The sequence below is a fragment of the Leptopilina heterotoma genome, unplaced genomic scaffold (genome assembly GCF_015476425.1).
Source record: "Leptopilina heterotoma isolate Lh14 unplaced genomic scaffold, ASM1547642v1 Lhet_61, whole genome shotgun sequence".
Taxonomy (NCBI): Eukaryota; Metazoa; Arthropoda; class Insecta; order Hymenoptera; family Figitidae; genus Leptopilina; species Leptopilina heterotoma.
This window is the reverse complement of record NW_025111142.1, coordinates 1,014,533-1,027,569: the sequence shown is the minus strand read 5'-3', so window position 1 is coordinate 1,027,569 and position 13,037 is coordinate 1,014,533. Positions and strand designations below refer to the sequence as shown.

The window sequence follows — 13,037 nt, the reverse complement described above, 5'->3', positions numbered from 1 at the left end:
AAAAATTATTTTATTCACAATTCATGAAAAGTAACCACAGCCGATAATCAGCAGAAGATGAAAAATTATTTAGAGCGAAATTTATCTTCTGCTTACTAACAATTTTTACTCATAAAATTATTTACTGGTCCCAAACTATTGCTAGAATAATTCCAATTAATGTCTGGGTCATAAAAATTAATTTAATTCACAATTTTTAAAAACTAACCACAGCCGATAATCAGCAGATGATGAAAAATTATTTTTGAGCGAAATTTACTAACAATTTTTAGTCATAACATTTTTTACTGGTCCTAACTTATTACTAAAACAATTCCAGTTAATATCTGGGTCACAAAAAAATTATTTAATTCACAATTCCTAAAAAGTAACCACAGCCGATAATCAGCAGAAAATAAAAAATTATTCTTGAGCGAACTTTACGAACAATTTTTAGTCATAAAATTATTTCCTGGTCCTAACTTATAACAAGAACAATTCCAGTTAATATCTGGGTCATTAAAAATTATTTAATTCACAATTCATAAAAAGTAACCACAGCCGATAATCAGCAGAAGATGAAAAATGGTTTTGAACGAACTTCATCTTCTGTTTCCTAACAATTTTTAGTCATAAAATTATTTACTTGTTCCAAACTATTGCTAGAATAATTCCAATTAATATCTGAGTCGTAAAAAATTATTTAATTCACAATTCATAAAAAGTAACCACAGCCGATAATCAGCAGAGGATGAAAAATTATTTAGAGCGAAATTTATCTTCTGATTACTAACAATTTTTAGTCATATAATTTTTTACTGCTCCTAAACTATTGCTAGAACAAATTGTTCTCAAAATCTTTTAAAACAGGCAAAATTCGAGATTATTTTTTAAATTCCATACTATTTCCAGGTTTCCCTTACCTTTTTCTAAATTCCATACCTTTTCCAGGTTTTCCAGGATTTACAGGCTTTGTGGTAACCATGACTAACTGACTAGCTAACTAACTAACACTACCGGTCAAAATTGAGAGACCACCCATTTTCAGGTGATTGAAAAACATTTTAAAATATAAAACGTATGGAATGTAAAATTTTTTTCTTTTTTGAAAGATAAAGATTTAAGATTTAATTAAAATTTTTTTTTTTTTAATTTTTTTTTTTTTTTTTTTTAATTTAATTATTTTAATTTAATTTAAGATTTCGACAATATTTCATTTAGATATTTTTAGAAAAATCGTCATATTCATTGTTTTACAAAAATTTGAATAACTTCTAAAAGTTCTAAAATAATGAACGCTTTTTAATGATCTTAGGCTTATTTTAAATGTCATTTGCCACACTATAAAAATTACTTATAGGCCATTAACGTGTAATTTTTTTCTTAGAAAGTGCAGACCGTCAAACTTGGACAAAAAAAGGTTCAAAAAATTTAGAACAATTTTTCTGTACGAAAAATTATTCTAGAAAATATCTAAAACATCATATTTTGTCGTTTTGTAGATTATTCAAGAAAATTTAATAAAAAAAAAAAAAACGTTTGAATCTTAAAAATTATTTTTCTGTTATAATAAGAATGTTTCTGTTAAACACCTGTAAATCACATATGGGGAATATTTTTGAACCAATTTACCTGAAATAAAACAAAAGGGTGAAGGTCAACATGCGTGCAGACAATCTCTATATATGTATATGTATTTATAATAATATCTTCCATGCGCGCGGATATGATATTATTGCTCTCTAACCGAACGTGCTTATTATTCAGGATTCGTGTGGTTTTCAAAGCCCATCGCTCTTCACGCAAGCGAGTTTCTTTTTCTATTTTATCATTCTTCCCACCGTGTTTATATACTGCTTCGAAACATTGAAAAAGAATGTTTTCACCTATTTTTTCCTTTTTTTCCATGTGCAAATTATTATTTTGTATTTTGAAAAATATTAATGAATGGCTAGACACTGCCAATCTTGAGGGCGGTTTTATTTTTTCAAAATTTTAAGTCTACGTCGAGCGATCAAAATCTGAGTATTATACATGATACATGATGAATATTACAGAGAATTACAGAATACTACAGATTACAAAGTGAAGAACACGTGTTTTTTTTCTTAAATATTCTTCATCATTCTTAATAATATTCTTAATATATGGGATGATAAAAAGTGAAAGACAAGAGAATAAAAAAATATATATAAAATATCATAAGTGATCAGAAGTGAAAAAAGTTTTGCGATTAAAATAAGAATAAGGAGGATATAGGTAAATTTTTAAAAATTACCTTTCAAGAATCAGTTAAAAAATTCATGTGTTTGCTTTTTAAAATATTAAAATTAATATAATTTCCAAAATACTGTTTTAATATTATTTTTAATGAATCTTAAACAAGCACCCAGATTTTATTTTAAAAATATTTATATTGTTTTTTTTTTTTAAAGAATATTTAGGTATAAAATTAAATTCTGAAAGTTAATAAACAGGTGCTATAATAATTGGATTACAGTTTTAGCATCTGTAACTTTAGGAATTAAAAATTTTAATAGTAAATATTTTTTTTTTAAATAGATAATTTTAAAAATACATAATAGTTAAAGGTTCCAGGGATATTCTTTTTAATCTCGTAATTTTTTGAGTAAGATAAAGTTCTATCTAAGGGAAGGAAGAGGAAGTCAAATACAAAATGACACATTTGTCGCATATTTTAAGGATAAATCTCACTCTTTACCCTGACAAAAAAATATCTGTCATTCAAACTTTAACATGATTATCGATTAAAACAGAATTTTTTTTTATAATCAGTTTTATCTATACCGATAAAAACTTTCGTCAAAATAATAATACTTTCTCTATTTTCAAAAATTTTTTATCTCTTATCTTGAAAAAAATAATTAAATAATAAAAATTTTATTGAAAATAATTCAATTCTTGTATAGAATTTTATTAAAATTTTTGTAAATAATTGAATTCCAACGAAGTATTTTTTTATAATTATTTTAAATAATTAAATTTTATCACAGAATTTTGCTATTCATTTATAAAAATAATTGAAATGTTGACATTTTTTTTGTTTGTTGATTTTTTGAAAATAATTGAATTTCTGCGAAATATTTTATTAAAATAGTAGAATATTGAAAATCATTGAAATAAGAAATATTTTTGAAAATAATTGAAATTTTGCAATGAATTTTATTACAATTTTTTGAAAATAATTGAATTCTTGTAATCAATACTGTTATTTATGAAAATAATTGAATTTTGCAATTATTAAAATTTCTGAAAAGAAAATTGAATTTTGTCGAAGAATTGTGCTATTCATTTATAAAGATAATTGAAATGTTGACAATTTTTTTGAGATTTTTTCGAAAATAATTGAATTTCTGCAAAAAATTTTATTAATTTTTAAAAATAATTGAATTCTTGTGATGAATCTTGTTACTTATGAAAATAATTGAATTTTGTTGAAGAATTTTACTATCAATTTATAAAGATAATTGAAAATGTTGACAATATTTTTGAGATTTTTTCGAAAATAATTTAATTTTTGCGAAGAATTTTAATAAATTTCTGAAAATAATAGAATTCTTGTGATGAATATTGTTTAAATATGAAAATATTTGAATTTTGCGATGAATTTTAATAAAATTCTTGAATAATAATTGAATTTCGACGATGTTTTTTGCTATTCATAAAGATAATTGAAATGTTGACAAAAATTTTTTTTTAATTTTTGAAAATAATCGTATTCCTAGAAATTATTTTGTTATATAATTTTTAAAATAATTGAATTTTTTCTAAGAATTTTTAAAAAATAATTAAATTCTTTTGAGAAATTTTTTTTGAAATTTTATTGAAAATAATTGAATCTCGTGCGTAGAATTTTATGAAATTTTTGAAAATAATTGAATTGTTTTGTAGAATTTTATGGATAATTTGTGAAAATTAATTAAATTAATTAAATTTTTTCAAATTTTTTCGACGAATTTAATGAAAATTCTATTAAAAATAATTGAATCCTTATATAGAATTTAATTAAAATTTATTAAAAAAAAATTCAATTCTTTTGTGAATTTTTTTTTTCAAAATTATATTGAAAATAATTGAATCTCGTTCGAAGAATTTTATTACATTTTTTGAAATTATGTGAATTGTTTAGAAGAATTTTATTAAAGTTAAATTTTTTTTTTTTACATTTCTTTTTTTTTTTTTTTTTATTATTATTATTATTATTTTGTACTTAGAGATTTTTGAGAAATCTGCTTACAAAGAGATAAAAATTGCAAAGAAAAATTATTTGCCATACAAATTTCATTAGTGTAGTCGATGAAATGTAAACATATACATAAACAACGTGCTATTTGAAAAGAAATGGAAGTTTATTTATAAAAGTTGTTATTTAAATGTTTAAATAAAAGTATTTTGTACTTAATTTATAATTTTTAAAATATGGTTAGTAAATTAGGAAAAGCGAAAAGATAAAAAATATTGTACAAATTAATTAAAAATTAATTTTTATTTATATAATAATAATAATAATAATAATAATTCTTTTTTATTAGGTTTGCAAGAAAAAAAATACAGACAAATTACAATCTCGAGTTACAATAACAATATTAAATTAATAAATTTTATTTATTTAATAAAAATTAATAAATTTTATTTATTTAATAAAAATTATAATAAAAATAATAATAATAATAATAATAATAATAATAATAATAATAATAATAATAATAATAATCCATTTGGGACAAAGTAAAACCAATTCAGGATCTTTGTCAGAATGGAGAACACTTTCAATTCTTGGGTCAGGGCCAACTAAACGTGAACAGGTACCTATTCGTTTTTTATTGGAAAAAGAAAAAAAAATTTATTGCAATTTTTTTAACATTTATCTTCAGGACTATTGTGTAAATTCGAAAAGAGGAGAAAGTAGGTTTTCCAATTTGCTTACAAATTAACATAGTTATTTTATCCTTTTTTTAATTTTTTTTCGAAATTAAAAATAAATAGTATTTTTTTTCTCTATCTAAACTATTTAGCAGTGCATTTATCTTGATTGTAGTAATATAAATTTTTTTTTCAATTACTGGTAATAATGTAAAATTATAAATATAATTTTTTTTTTTTTTTTTTTTTGAACAATTGTTTTAATCTTATTTAAATTCCTGACAACGTATCCTCGATTCTCTTATTATAATATATTTTAATATTATACTATAACCTTGTGCTTAGTACGAGGAAAGATTTTTAATAAAAATTTTTTTTTTTCATAATTATAGCATTGAAATAAAAATTATTTTTTTCTCAAATTGCGAGTAATTTTATATTATTTTTGTTAAAATAAATTTTTTTTGCTCTTAATTGTTTAATGTTAATTAATTAATTAATTAATTTTTTTTTTTTTTTTTTTTTTTTTTTAATTATGAATAAAATTGAAATTAGATTAGATAATTGTATTTATGTAATGAGATAAGCTTGTAATTTATTAGTTGATTTCGATATATATGCAAGAAAGGGAAAACGAATTAATTTGATTTTTAAGAATATTTAAATAATCCAATACTGGTAAGATGGAATTCTTGTTATCGGCAGTAGATATATTTTATTAACTGTTCTTCGTTCGCTTACATAGATTGCGCTGTAATAAAAATCTGTAACTAGTTTTAGACAATATTCACAAAACTGACAAAAATTCCATTTCATATTTTTTATTTTTCTGACTTTTTCCTGATTTTCATCAAAAATATTTACTTCTTTCTAATTCTGAAAAGAAATTTTAATTCTTGCAACGAATTTTATTAGAATTTTTTTAAATAATTGAATTTCCAAGAAGAAATTTATTATTTTTAAAAATAATTGTATTCTTCTGATAAATATTGTTATTTATGCGAAAATAATTGAATTTTGCAAATAATTTTATTAAAATGCCTCAAAATAATTGAATTTTGTTTAAAAAAAATTTGCTATTCATTTATAAAGTTAATTGAAATGTTGACATTTTTTTTTTTAGATATTTTTGATAAAAGAATTAAATTTCTGCGAAGAATTTAATGCCATATTTTAAAATATATGATTTTTTCGAAAAAATTTCTGCAAATTCTATTTTAAATCATTGAATTCCTGTGAAATTTTTATTTGCTTTTAGAAAATAATTGAATTTTCGTGTAGAATTTTATCAACATTTTTTCTTTAAATAATTGAATTTTTTGGGAAATTTTATTAAAATATTTATTGTAGAATATTGAAAATCATTGAACTATGAAAAATTTTTGAAAATAATTGAAATTTTTTTATGAATTTTGATAAAATTTTTGAAAATAATTGAATTTTTGCAATGAATTTTATTAATGTTCCTGAATATAATTGAATTTCGGAGTAGAATTTTGCTATTCATAAAGGTATGTAATTGAAATGTTGACGAGAATTTTTTTTTTCAAATTTTTGAAAATAATTAAATTTTGCAATGAATTTTATTAAAATTCCTGAAAAATATTAATTATTATTAATTAATAATAATAATAAAAATTAATAAAAAAAATAAAATAAATTAATAACATTAGGTAATTATAAATTAATTAATAATTAATTTATTAATATTATAATTGAATTTTGTCGAAGAATTTTGCTATTCATTTATAAATATAATTGAAATGTTGACAATTTTTTTTTAGATTTTTTCGAAAATAATTGAATTTCTGCGAAGAATTTTTGTAAGTTTTTGAAAATAATTGATTTTTTTCGAATAATTTTATTATTAATAATTAAATTTTTTGAGCAATTCCAAGAAAATTATATTAAAAATAGAATTGAAATCCTGCAATGAATTTAATTATTTATGAAAATAATTGAATGGTTGCAAAAAATTTATTAAAATTAAAAATAATAATGAAATTCCTAAGAAGAATTTTATTATTTATGAAAATAATTGAATTCCTGTAAAAAAATTTGTTATTTTTAAAAATAATTGAATTCTTCATAAGAATTTTATAAATATTGTTTTAAATAAAAATAATATTTTCAAAATATAATAAATATTATGAAAATTTTATTCTAAATAATATTGAAGTCTTGTGAAAAACTTTATTTGTGAAAAAAATTGAATTTTTTGATTAATTAATTTAAAATAGTATTAAAAATAATTGGAATTCTTCGATAAGTTTTTATTATCTATGAAAATAATTGAATTTTTGCTTAAAATTTTATGAAAATTAAAAAAAAAATTTTTTTTTTTTTTTTTTGAAAAATATTATTATTAGTGAAAATAGTTGAATTATTGTGAAGAATTGTATAAAACTTTTGTTAAATAATTGATTTTGTCAAAATTTTTTAATAAATGATCTTCTAAATTAATTGAATTTCTGTTAGTTTTCACAAAAAATTGAAATTTTGTATTTTTATAAATTTTATCTTAACATTTTAAAATAATTATTCAATGTTAAAAAATTAAACAATTTGTATATATTATATTGAGGATGCTAAATGATCATGAAATGAACAACTTGCTTTTTAAATAATTGAATAGTTTTACGAAATTTTATGAACATACTAAAAATTTGAAAATAATTGTATTTCGAATATTTTTTGAATATAATTGAATCGTTTTAAAGAATTTGATTATAAAATTATAAATTTGAAATAAAATTATCTATTTTTCATGGATTGTGCAGAGTTTAGTCCCTACTAGAACTCAGGTGATTTTCAGATGTAAAATTCATAAATTTAGAAGAAATATATTTTTACTGTCTTTTTAATTATAACTAGACTTCATAAATTATATCTAGTCCAATAACCTTGATCTAATTATGTGTTTATTCTAAAAATTCCACATATACCAGAAGAGATAGTAATATCATTAACACGTATGAGCTTCCGGTGATTTTTTTTTCTAAAACTTTGCCACTGCCATCGACTTGAATGAATTACCAGTATTTTCCCGAACATGAGATTCGTCGTTTTCTCTTTATTCTTTCACATCATCTCATTTGTAAATGCGGGTAATTTTGAAAAAATTCAGTTCCCTTCCAGGGATTTTAAAAATTTATTAAAAGAAAATTTATTTAAAGGGAGAGTTTTAAAAAAAATTAAGTGCATTTAAAGAAAAGTCGCCATCGATTAGTTTTTAAAAAGAATTTTAAATTTCTCAGGGCGTGAATATTATTTTTAAATATTATTCATTGAAACATTTTTCACTGTTGAATTATAAAAATCAAATCACAACGAATTGATACCAAAAATGTGAGTGAAATAATAAAATTGATCCAGATTTTTGGCATCAATTTAATCCACTTTTGTATCAATTTGATACTTTTAACAAAACTACGATTATTTTTATATAATTGATTTTTTTTGTGTATTTATACCTTGGTATCATTTTAGTGCTTTATTGTATTGCTTTTTTAACAAACAATGATAGTTATTTTTTGACAAATTTTAAACAATGTTAATTTTATTTACACGCTTTTTAGTTTTACAAAATTTTTTTTATATTTGATTGTTTGTTCTTTAAGACTGGCGATCGGAAGACGCAGAAATGTCTGCTTCTGACGTTCTGTATAATGGCATTCAAATAGACATTCACTTAGCACCGTACAACGTAAGTGATTTGTCGTTGATATTGATAGATTTTTATAACAGGAAACTTTTTTTTTTTTTTTTTTTTTTTTTTTACTTTAAAATTAAAATTACTTTTTAATTATAAAAAGAATTGTATTAAAATTTTGTTAAATAATTCATTTTTTTGAAAATTCTATTCTAAATTAATTGAATTCCTGTGGAAATTTGATTATTTACGAAAATAATTGAATTTTGGATGGATTTTATCAATTTCTTTTAAATAATTGAATTTTTTTCGTGAAATTTTCAGGCTGTAGTGTTCGCTGATAAATCCTTTCCAAAACTTGAATTTTGCGGTGCAGCAATAATTACCTCGCGGCATCTTATTTCTGCAGCCTACTTCTTTTCTATAAAGTAAGAGAAGTTACTTTTCTCTCAATAAAAATTCAAATTTAATAACATTATTTCCTATAATAAAAATTTTATTTCCATTTCTCTTTTATTTCAGTCAACATAAGAATTTTAAAGTTGTTACTGGATCCACCCTCGTAAGTTCCTATGAAAATTATAATTTTACCGAGAACACTAATTATCACAGTGTAAATAAGGTTTACATTCACGAGAAGTACGATTCCTCTGAGATTTATCACAATATTGCACTCATAGAGGTAAGTACGAATTTTTGCTACAATTTTTTTTTATATAAACTTTTATTGCGTCCCAGAAATTAATTTAATAAATATTTCCTAATTTTAAAAATATTATTCCTTCAGTTAACCAGTTTGTTGCATTTTTCGTATAAAATTAACTACATTCCGCTGATGAGCCTTCAGGATGTGTACAATAATATCGAAAATGAATTAACTATGACGATCACTGGCTATGGACGGGAATATGTTAGTATTTCTATAACAGAATGGAAATTAAATATTCTGTTTTTAATTTCTTATAATTTTAAATATTTTTTTATATTTTTAAATATTTTTTTATATATTTTTAAATATTTTTTATATTTTAAAATATCTTTGTACATTTTAAAATAATTTTCTACATTTACAATTAATTTTCAGAATCAACAATTCAGCCACTTGAGGGAACAAATATTAGAAATAAATGACGTTCGGTTACATAAACTTAACGAACGTCTTTTGCTACTCAATAGAAAAGATTTAAAATCTTGTTTTGGAGATTCGGGAAATCCAGGTGTTATCAAAGGGAAATTGGCAGCAGTGATGATCTATGAGGAATTTTGCAATGTCACAAAATTACCACTGTTACTCACTGGAATTCCTTATTATTACGAGTGGATTAAATATTACGTTGGACAAGAGCGTCTTGAAAAGTACCCGGATCTTAATTAACATCTACAATATTTATTTATACATCCAAAAATTAAAAGAAATTTTAAAAAACATCAAAATCTTTCATTCTTATAGTTCTGCTAATGATGATGATGATGATGATGTTAAAATACAATTTCGAATCATTAATTCTCCTTTGGACTCCATTTATCCTCGAAAAACTTCATTTTTAAATAAATATTTAATCATTATTAATTGAAGGTATTCCTTCTGAATCAATGAACAAAATTTTTTAATTTAACAGTATATGCTTTTGAGTCAATGAATATATAGTTTTTAAATTTAAAAGTTTTGTCACTCGTACTCGTACATCAAGACTTAGAGAATTTTGAATTTTATTTTCTGGCATAAAGGTTAAGCTGAAAATTTATTTTTTCATCGAAAATAATCTCGTTGGTATTATTAACTATGACCCTATAGTTAATCTTAACCTAGTAAAAGTAATAAGGATTCCCCCCTGCGTAAAATATTTATTTCATAAGTTTAAATTAATTCTAAGGTATAATAATATGTTCAAATACAGTAATTAATTTTTTTTTTCTTTTAATAAGTTTTTCTCTTTTATTTGACAATAAGAATTTGATTAGCAATTTCAAATAATTATGATACACAGTGTAAATCTAATACATATTATTTTCGTAGTCAATTTGACTTTATTTTCCTGGTCACTTTAACTATGCTTGAATTTTATTACTTTGACTAGGATTCTATAGTGGGTTCCTCTCGTAACTAGAAACCCTAGTCAATTCCTGGTATACGGGTCCTAGGCATTTTTTCCGGTGTAGGATTTGCAAAAGTCTTTTGGATATGGTTGTTTATGTCCGGTAGAACGACCTTTTTCAGGAAGCAGAGATGGGCTTTAAATTATAAAATTTTAATAAATAGTTTAAACAACTTTTTCTCTATATATATAGAAATATACTAAAGCAATAAATCGATTTGTAAATAATATTTTCTAAAGAACTAAATAATGTTATTGCTTCCTTCCCCAGTAGCACGTAATGTTTTAGCAATATTGAGAACACTGCCTTAACATTACCAATATATTGCCTCAATGTTGTCAATGTTACTGAAACATTACGTGCTACTGGGTTTTACGAACAAGCACATTTTTTGCTGGACACAAAAAGGAATGACCATCTACATTTATATTAGAAAAAAGAAATAATCATTAAAAGAATTAAATTACTAAATTTTGTTCTTACTCTAAGTATCTTTGATAGCAGCAATAATATTCTCCTTGTGGACAGTCTTTATGTCCAACAACCTTATCGTTGGGCAAAATACGACTTGGGCAAATTCTATTTTTTGCTCTGCAATATCCATGCTTAACATGTGTTTGGTTAATACATGTTACACAGCTATAATCTTGTACCTCTGTCCCTGTATTTCACTTTTATTATATATACTATTATATAATGCTGTCCTTCCAGCTTAATGGAATTTTGAAAAATCGTATGATTTCTGTCAGAATGTTTTCAGTTTATGACATGAGTAAACATAAAGTATGTCAAGAATTAAGATTTTTTGATAGAAATGAAATGACTTTTCAAAATTTCGTCAAACCAGAAGGATAGCATTAAAGCATTTGGGTTGGTAGAGTTTAAAAAATTTTGTAAAATATTTGTTCTTCCGGCGTTGTAGAGTTAAAAAAACAAAAATCTGTATTATTAACATTAAAGAAAATTTTATAAACTTACTTTTCATAATTGAACCGCAATCATATACTTTAATCAATAATAACAATATCAATAATGAAGAGAAATGCATTCTTTTTTTTTGAAAATTATGTACTCGTTTGTATGCTTATATTGATGTTGATAGAAATTAATTTGAAGTAAATTGTTGGCCTACATACATTTCTTAGGATAACGAGTGTATATATAGTAAGAGAAGTTGCACAACAGGCAACAAATTACATTAAAATTTATTGCTATCGCTTCTAATTATAACAAAAATTTATGACAAAAGCGATGAAAAATTGTTAAATAGGGTGCTTATTACTACAGATAAACAAAATTTTAATAAGATGCTAGCGACGTTTTGAAAATTCATTTTTTATTAAAAAGAGTTTTAATTTATTGTTTTTAATTATTTTTTATTTTGCGTAATTTTTCACAAAAAGTATATTTTAATTTTAATTTCTAATTTTAATTTTAATTGACAATGGTTCCAAAAGTTACGAATTTTCACTATTTTATTTATAGCAGAATTTTGTGATAAAAAAAGGAAAAATATTTACATTTTTACATTTTAATTTGTGATATAATAGAAAATTTTCGAAATTTTTTTTTTAAATTTAATATTTGATTGTGAATTTGAAAAAAATTATATAGAAATTTTTGACAAACTTGTAATTTTTATTATCTGTTAATAATGAAGGATCGATAGTACTATATAATTTTCACTTATCTCTTTTAATGATTTTATGCGCTTCATTATTCTTTATTTCAAATTTGTCAATATTTCATATTATTTACTGTTTTTTCTATTTAAATTTCTCCTTGGATTATATCACTAACTTTTAATTTCAAAATAAAAATGTAGAAATTTTTCAACCCCAATTATAAAGAGTTCCATTTTTATCAAGATTAATAATTAAATTATATTGTGTTAGATAACAATTAACGATTTCTTTATATGATCCTAATGTAAATAAAGTATGATTTGAAATCCTCGATATAGATTCAAAATAGTTGCTGATTTTTTAAAAATTATTTATTTGTTGGTCGGGAATTTGATTAAAATATTCCATTTAAAATAACTGAAATTCTGCTATGAGCTTTATCATTTAATTATAATAATAAATAAATTTCTAAAAAAAAAAAATTGTAATATTATTTATAAAAACAATTGAATTATTACGAAGAAATTTTTTAAAAACTTTGTAAATAATTGAATACCTGTGAAAATTTTATTATTTTTAAAAATAATTATAATTTTGCTATAAGAATTTTATTATAAATTTTTTGAAAATTTCTTAAAAGAATTCATTTTTTTAATAAAATTGTACACAAACAGTTACAAATTATTTTCATAAATAATAAAAAATGCACATGAATTCAATTTTATTAACAAATTTTTTGTAAATTTCTTCTCAATAATACAAATAATTTCATAAATAATAAATTTTTTTTTATGAATTTA

General features: G+C 21.6%; 2 protein-coding genes across 3 annotated transcripts; one reads left to right on the top strand and one right to left on the bottom strand.

Moving 5' to 3' along the window:
• Positions 1 to 7,914: 7,914 nt before the first annotated feature.
• On the top strand, positions 7,915 to 10,225 carry LOC122509689 (trypsin epsilon-like). 2 transcript variants are annotated; one of them, XM_043623917.1, is made up of 6 exons: positions 7,915 to 7,970; positions 8,484 to 8,569; positions 8,840 to 8,943; positions 9,038 to 9,197; positions 9,303 to 9,425; positions 9,600 to 10,223. In XM_043623917.1, the coding sequence occupies exons 1-6, from the start codon at positions 7,916 to 7,918 to the stop codon at positions 9,888 to 9,890; spliced, it is 819 nt and encodes a 272-aa protein (XP_043479852.1). In that variant the 5' UTR covers position 7,915; the 3' UTR covers positions 9,891 to 10,223. The 2 variants fall into 2 exon arrangements, with proteins under 2 accessions (XP_043479852.1, XP_043479853.1); XM_043623918.1 differs by lacking the exon at positions 7,915 to 7,970 and adding an exon at positions 8,034 to 8,211 and having other exon boundaries at positions 9,600 to 10,225.
• Positions 10,226 to 10,408: 183 nt separating this feature from the next.
• Positions 10,409 to 11,807, bottom strand: LOC122509688. The gene is made up of 3 exons (XM_043623916.1): positions 11,591 to 11,807; positions 11,096 to 11,273; positions 10,409 to 10,747 (listed from the first exon to the last, which is right to left on the bottom strand). The coding sequence occupies exons 1-3, from the start codon at positions 11,658 to 11,660 to the stop codon at positions 10,654 to 10,656; spliced, it is 342 nt and encodes a 113-aa protein (XP_043479851.1). The 5' UTR covers positions 11,661 to 11,807; the 3' UTR covers positions 10,409 to 10,653.
• Between the last annotated feature and the right edge of the window lie 1,230 nt (positions 11,808 to 13,037).

What these genes read in the sequence shown, in the direction of transcription:
- LOC122509689 (XM_043623917.1), top strand. Translation starts at nt 7,916, where the DNA reads ATGAGATTCGTCGTTTTCTCTTTATTCTTTCACATCATCTCATTTGTA. An exon ending in TTCACTTAGCACCGTACAAC is followed by an intron (nt 8,570 to 8,839) that starts GTAAGTGATTTG and finishes TGAAATTTTCAG; the next exon opens with GCTGTAGTGTTCGCTGATAA. An exon ending in ACAATATTGCACTCATAGAG is followed by an intron (nt 9,198 to 9,302) that starts GTAAGTACGAAT and finishes TTATTCCTTCAG; the next exon opens with TTAACCAGTTTGTTGCATTT.
- LOC122509688 (XM_043623916.1), bottom strand. Translation starts at nt 11,660, where the DNA reads ATGCATTTCTCTTCATTATTGATATTGTTATTATTGATTAAAGTATAT. An exon ending in TTGCGGTTCAATTATGAAAA is followed by an intron (nt 11,274 to 11,590) that starts GTAAGTTTATAA and finishes AGTGAAATACAG; the next exon opens with GGACAGAGGTACAAGATTAT. An exon ending in TGCTATCAAAGATACTTAGA is followed by an intron (nt 10,748 to 11,095) that starts GTAAGAACAAAA and finishes TATAATTTAAAG; the next exon opens with CCCATCTCTGCTTCCTGAAA.